Raw genomic sequence first — 7,040 nt, 5'->3', positions numbered from 1 at the left:
AGGTTAATGAAGAACATTGTTCTCATGTCCAAAGTCACTCGGTCTGTACAGGGAGATATAAATCACCCATTCCTGTACACACACACTCTGAAAAGCACCGGAGAGTAAAGAAGATCATTTCCACTGGGCTGTGAAGCATTGAGCATCCAGGGTGGGAGGAGATGAGCCCAGAGCCCCCTTCCACCACTGGCACTACGACCTGCTGCCACCACCACCCCTGGGGGCTGCCAGCTCAGGGGTGTCCTGGGCTGCTCCGAGCTGCCAGTCCCTGTGTCTTAATGTGCCATGCTGCTGCAGTCGCACAAGGCCAGGACTTGCCCAGAGAACTGCCATGCAAAGGCTGATGCTCATCGGTGAAATCTGTGGCTGAAGGATTGAGCCAAGTGGGACTAGCAGCCTGATCCCATCCCAGGCTGCTCAGTGCCACAGGCAGCATTGGCCAGAGGATCCTGCTGGCCAGGAATGTGCCACCATGTCCTCTGGGGAACTGAAGGAACTGGGCATTCCTCAGTTAGCCAGAATTCACTCTCACTTCCATGTATATCTTGCTTTACAGATGGGAAATACATCCAACACCTCAGTGTTCACCTCCACCTTATCGGAGAGAGAAGACCTGATTTTTGGCACTCTCTATTTAGTCTTTGGTAAGGAAAGATAGCCTGTTGATCCCCATGTCCCTGCCCAGCTGCCTGCCAGAGACAGTCAGGCCTTTTCAGTCACTGGAGCTTCCAGAAGTGTCCAGTCATTAGCAGATTAATTAAGATGACCCTTCCCATATTACCCAAAAGTATGGTCTGGTGACTGCATTCCCCTCTCAGGCGAATTGCAAGTGCCTGTTATGGTTTTAAATATTTGAAAAAATTAATAACTTTGAGGAATGTCCTGTAACGTCTACCACAGCCACCTGAGGTGAGACAGGCAAAGGCTCTGTTGGTACCACCAGCTTCAGGTCCATTGAAGGGGATTTGGAGCTCGAGCTGGCCCTTGATTTCAGCAGGAGTTGGAAAAGCTAATAAAGTGTACTTAACACAGATGTGAGACTTGCTCTGTGGGAAAAATGTCTTGTGAGGCTGGGAAAAAGGATAAACATCTCAATACTCTGCTCTCCAGTGACTCTAAAGCCTCCAGAGCTCTGGATTTGCCCAGATCCCATGTGGGAGTCCTGCTCCCTGAGGGCAACTTAGTGTTGGCCATTCAGTGGCTTTGGAAGCAGGTTCTTACCATGAAATTTAATTCACAGCCTAATCCATTAGGAACTCTTATCCTGCTCAACCTGCCCCAAAAGCAGCAAAGATTACCCTTCTGAGGACACTGAAACCTCTTTTCCATGAAATCACAATTATGTAATGAAAAAGAGAAAGCCCTTATTATAAAACTTAAATCACCACTGTTGATTTAAATACACTAATAGCAAACAAAGAGCATCCTTTTGTTTAGTCTGGATTTTCCTTGATCTTCATAGTGCCTTTCTTCTTGTTTATTTTATTACCATGATATAGGACAGTGCAGACTCACAGGGGTGACATTGCCAGGAAGAAATTAGGAAGGCCAAGGGGCCCAGCTCCCTGGCCCCACATCAGAGCAGCAGTCTCACAGAGCTCCTGTTATTTATCTAGCTGGGAGGAAGTGCCCCTTGCTCCTTCCAGCTGCAGCAAGTGACTGTGGCCAGATCCTGCACCCGGAGCCCGCTGCAGTCTCATCCCATCTCTGCCCTCCCACCAAACGCCTCTGTAGGATCTCAGGAAGGGGAAGGGATCCAATCCAATGTAAAGGAGCTCCAGATGTGCTCACAGAGCTCTGTGGGTCCCATGGGCTCCCCTGCTCAGCCCACCCCGGAGAGGGAAGCCTGGAGCCCTCTCCACCCTCTGTAGACTTCTGCAGTGTTTCCTTCCAAACATCTCAGGATGCTCCTGATTCCTTTCCTGGCTCTGTCACACTCAGCACCACTCTCTGCCTCCTCCACAGGCATCGTGTCCCTGTCTGGGAACTCCCTGCTGCTGCTGGTGGCCCATCAGAAATGGTCCCTGCTGAAACCTGCCGAGCTCTTCATTGTCAACCTGGCCATCAGTGACCTGAGCATGACGGTGACGCTCTTCCCCTTGGCCACCTCCTCCTTCTTTGCACACAGGTACCTCATGGAGCAGCTCTGCACTGGCCAGTGGCCTGGTTTGCAGACTGTCTGGGAGCCAGGAGATCCCTGGCAGGTGCAGAGGGACTCAGGGTGGCACGGGGGCACATGTGAGCTTCCAGCCAGCCATCGCACAGTGCTTGCTTTGCTGCTCCCTGTCCCTCCAGGTCCTCACACAGACTGGCTGCAAAAGGGATCTGGTGGTGGGTGTCCAACATGGCACTGCAGTGGTGGGAGCTTCTGTGGGTCAGGGCAGCTCCTGCACCCTCAGCTCCACCCGTGCACACCTTTGTGGTGCTCAGGGAGCAAGTCAGGGGCAAGGTCATGCCCATATTTACTGGTCAGGTGCTGGTACCTGTGCAGCCCATTGGAACCCCCCCACACGTGCCCAGCTCCGCTGCAGGAATGGGACCAGCCTCTGGGAAACTCCCACACAGGAGAAGCCTCTAGTGCAGCCAAGGGAGGGACGGGCTCACCGCAGGCTCTCCTTGCAGGTGGCTCTTCGAGCAGGCCGTGTGCACGCTCTACGCCTTCTGCGGGGTCCTGTTCGGGCTGAGCAGCCTGGCCAGCCTGACGGTGCTCAGCACGGTCTGCTGCCTGAAGGTCTGTTACCCGGCCTATGGTAGGTGCTGGGATGCGTTACCCGATCCTCACTCACACCCCTCTCTGTTAACAGGGCCCCTTTCCTTTTAATGAGCCAGATCCACCTCTGCAGGGAAAGCCTTGCCCCAGGGAAACCTACTCCCAGTCAAAATTAAGTCACAGAATCACTGAAAAAAGTTTAGGCTGGAAAATATCTATAAGATTATTGAGTCCAGCTGCTACCATAGCACTTCCAAGTGTCCCATCTGTGTGGCTGTATCACAGCAGATTGCAGGTTTTTGAATGTCCATACACAGACTTGAGCTTAGGCAAGAGCAGACTGCAGCTGGGAAGCCACAAGCTCTGGCAGAGCAACAAGGGCTGCTTTTCCTGGTCCCTGGTGGGAGAGCCATAGGCAAAATGTATTTAATTCACAGAAATAATTAATACAGGAGGGCTGGGTTTGCAGTGTTACAGCTCATGTCTGTAGCCCTGTTTTCACTTGCATGTCCTCCACAGAGCTAAGGTGGATGATTGCACTGCAGAGAGCACCTGAGGAAGTGAGGGAGCCCATGGATGTTCCTTACACAGCTCCTACTCCATTTGGAGTCCTTAATTTCCTCAGCTCAGCTGCTAATCCTCCCTCTAGCACTTATCCTCAGAATGGACTTTCTGCTAAAGACTAAAATCAGAAACAAAATGGGAAATCATACCTATCAGTTTGGTTTGCAGACCAGCACCCCAGGGTCCCTCCTATGCCCCTCTCCCCCAACTCACTGCCCATGTGCCCAGAGCCAGTGGCTGCTGCCAGCCACCAGTGTGTCCCCAGGAGCTCTCAGTGCCTCAAGTACTACACTGGAGCAGAGTCACCTTGGTTATGCGCCAGCACAACAGCCCAGGAGGTGCCTAGAAAGGTGGGAGGAAAGATGAAGGTGTAAGCTGGCTGTAAGGAAAGGCAGCCCAGGTGGCAGTGCCTTTTTCCTGCACTGCCTCTGCTCTTGATCAGCCAGTTGCTGGGTTGGGGCTTATCTGCAACCCAGCCCGTCTTCTGTGAGGAAGTACAGAATCAAATTGTGCTCCTAGTGGCTTAGTTTCAACGCACAATGTTATTTGTACGTATGTCTGAAGATATAGCACTTAACAGTGAGTCTTAGAAGATCAGAGAGTTTGAGATTCCATTGGGGGTTGGGACAAAAGCAAAAATAAACGTCTCCCCCAGAGCTTCACTGCAGGGAGGGAAAGGTCCCTCAAGTGGCAGGGTCTGGGTGGCCTCGAGGAGCCCTGGCCGTGGCAGGGTCTGGGTGGCCTCGAGGAGCGTTGGCCGTGCCCAGGCACGGTGCAGTGAGCACAGGAACAGCCGGCCGAGCTCAGCAGGCCGAAGGGGCAGCATGCCTGGCCCCAGCGCGCCCTGCGTCTCCCTGGCTCCTGTGCCAGGGCCTGGGCTGTGGGTGCCTCGGGGGCAGCTCCCTCTCCGCTGCCCCTGGCCCACGGGAGCCCTCCCCACGCCGCAGGGAGCAGGTTCTCACACAGCCATGCCGCGGGGCTGCTGCTGGCCGTGTGGGCCTACGCCCTGGCCTTCGCCGCCGCGCCCCTGGCCCGGTGGGGCAGCTACGGCCCCGAGCCCTACGGGACAGCCTGCTGCGTCACCTGGGAGTCCTCCAGCAGGGAGACCACGCTCTACATCCTCGCCCTCCTCATCTTCTGCTACCTGCTGCCCTGCCTGCTCATCCTGGCATCCTACGCGCTGATCCTGTGGACAGTGTGGGCATCGCGGAGAGCCGTGAGGCGGCACACATCCCCCCGGCGCGGGGCCCGCGGCCTGCACGGCCTGCACGGCCTGCACGGTCTGCTCCTCAGGGTACGGGAACGGGGCTGATCCTCGGGGTACGGGAACGGGGCTGATCCTCGGGGTACGGGAACGGAGCTGATCCTCAGGGAATGGGGAACGGGGCTGATCCTCAGGGTACGGGAACAGGGCTGATCCTCAGGGTACGGGAACGGGGCTGATCCTCAGGGTACGGGAATGGGGCTGATCCTCAGGGAATGGGGAACGGGGCTGATCCTCAGGGTACGGGAACGGGGCTGATCCTCAGGGTACGGGAACGGGGCTGATCCTCAGGGTACGGGAACGGGGATGATCCTCAGGGTACGGGAACGGGGCTGATCCTCGGGGTATGGGAACGGGGCTGATCCTCGGGGTACGGGAACGGGGCTGCTCCTCAGGGTACGGGAACGGAGCTGATCCTCAGGGTACGGGAACGGGGCTGATCCTCAGGGTACGGGAACGGGGCTGATCCTCAGGGTACGGGAACGGGGATGATCCTCAGGGTACGGGAACGGGGCTGATCCTCGGGGTATGGGAACGGGGCTGATCCTCAGGGTACGGGAACGGGGCTGCTCCTCAGGGTACGGGAAGGGGGCTGATCCTCGGGGTACGGGAACGGGGCTGATCCTCGGGGTACGGGAACGGGGCTGATCCTCGGGGTACGGGAACGGGGCTGATCCTCAGGGAATGGGGAACGGGGCTGATCCTCAGGGTACGGGAACAGGGCTGCTCCTCAGGGTATGGAAACAGGGCTGATCCTCGGGGTACGGGAACCTGGCTGATCCTCAGGGTACGGGAATGGGGCTGCTCCTCAGGGAATGGGGAACGGGGCTGCTCCTCAAGGTACTGGGGTCGGGGACTGTGGGGTGACAGGATACCCTGCCCAGCCCGCTGCCCATGGGCAGGTGAACAGCAGGGCCCCTCCTGCCTGGTGTCTGCTGTTCCTGACGAATTCTCCAGGTGTCTGTGTCAGTGTGGGTAATAACACATTGCTCTTCATTTAAAGTCATCAGGTGGAGGAGTTTTCATTTTAAATTACATTGGAAAAGATCATAAAGGAACTTGCATGAGTCATTGTTCCCCAGACTACAAGCTAATACTATAATTCGCCGAGAATATGTTAAAACCCCAAATAACCTTTTAAAAACACAGCATGAACAAAAACAACTTGCAAGCCTGGCCTCAAAGGAAGTAGCCACATCCATTCAGGGGAGGGGGACTGAGCACAGCCCATTTCCAGGCCCCCCAAGCCACACAGGTTGCTGGAGGGATTTGCAGTGCTGCCAAAAGCTGAGCTGGTCCCAGGTCACTGTGTCCTTTGTACCCATCTGCCACAGCAGGCGGAGGCCGTTCTGAGCTCCCCAGGTGGGGCAGGGCATGAGTGGCCTGAAGTGGGAGCAGGTCTGTGCACGGGCTGTGCTCAGTTGCTGCCCTGCTCTCTGACATTCCAGCACAGGTCCAGAGGGCTGGGTGCCTTTCCCTGGGGATGTGGGTGCTGCTCAGTGTCCTGCTGCACGTGGCTGAGTCTGGGGGTGTCAGCGTCCCCCAGATGCTGCAGGAGGCTCACGGTGTCCCCATCTGCCTCTGCTCTTTCCCCAGATGAGCATCGCCGTGTGCCTGGGGTTCCTGGCTGCCTGGACCCCCTACGCCGTGCTGGCGCTGTGGGCCCTGCTCGGGGACGCCAGCCAGGTGCCAGCGCTGGCCTTCGTGCTCTCGGCCGTCTTTGCCAAGTCCTCGACGCTCTACAACCCGCTGGTGTGCCTGCTCCTCAAGCCCAACTTCCACGGGTTCCTCTCCAGGGACAGGGTGCCCCTGCAGGCCCTGCGCACCCTCCTGTGCTGCGGCGGCCGGGGCGCCGCGCTCCAGCCCTTCCCGGGCCCGGGCTGCAGGAGCTGCAGCGATGTTCTTGAGTGTTTCAGTAACTACCCCGGCTGCTACGCTCCCCCCCGGCTTCCCGGCAGCTCGGCCCAGCGTGGGGCCCTGGCCGGCGGAGCGGCGGGGCAGGCGGGGCTCAGCAGGACGGTGCAGGTGATGGTGCTCCTCACGCGGAGCTGGTCAGGCCAGGTGGGCACTGCCAGCGTGGCAGGGGAGGCCCTGCCCTCGGCCATGGCCAAGGACCTGCTCTGAGCCCAGCCCTGCCCAGCTCTGTCCTAGCAGAGCCGTGGAACACAAACCCAAAGGCAGCATTCTCTCACCCCCATGGCCAGTGGGTTCCAGATGTTCCACACCTGAAGTGACATGAAGATCTCAAAACAACCCCTCTGGTTTGGCTCCTGCAGCTCTGAGCCTGGTGTTTGCACTTGCAAGAACAAGAACAAAAACAGACCCCAGTGCCTGAGATGTGCCCAGGGTGCAGCCCAGGGTACAGTTTCTCCTGCATTTTGCTCTCTGGGCCCTTGGCCTTTGTTTTTCCTACCTGGTGCTCTGATGGCCGAGTAGGAACTTGGTTGTCTTATAGATTGTTCCTGGCAGGGCAGGCTGGGGGCCAGGAGGCCCCAAGGGGAA

At 57.3% G+C, this 7,040-nt stretch overlaps 1 protein-coding gene across 1 annotated transcript; it reads left to right on the top strand.

Annotated features, from left to right (window-relative positions):
- Positions 1–556: 556 nt before the first annotated feature.
- Positions 557–6,662, top strand: LOC311160692 (opsin-5-like; the record flags this gene model as incomplete). Its single annotated transcript, XM_084217707.1, has 5 exons — positions 557–644; positions 1,966–2,128; positions 2,623–2,750; positions 4,222–4,568; positions 6,135–6,662. The coding sequence occupies 5 exons, from the start codon at positions 557–559 to the stop codon at positions 6,660–6,662; spliced, it is 1,254 nt and encodes a 417-aa protein (XP_084073833.1).
- Positions 6,663–7,040: the final 378 nt, after the last annotated feature.

Source organism: Fringilla coelebs, assembly GCF_963513975.1.
Source record: "Fringilla coelebs genome assembly, chromosome: 18".
Lineage (NCBI taxonomy): Eukaryota > Metazoa > Chordata > Aves > Passeriformes > Fringillidae > Fringilla > Fringilla coelebs.
Note: the sequence above shows the minus strand (reverse complement) of the source record. Positions and strands in the feature narration are given on the sequence as shown.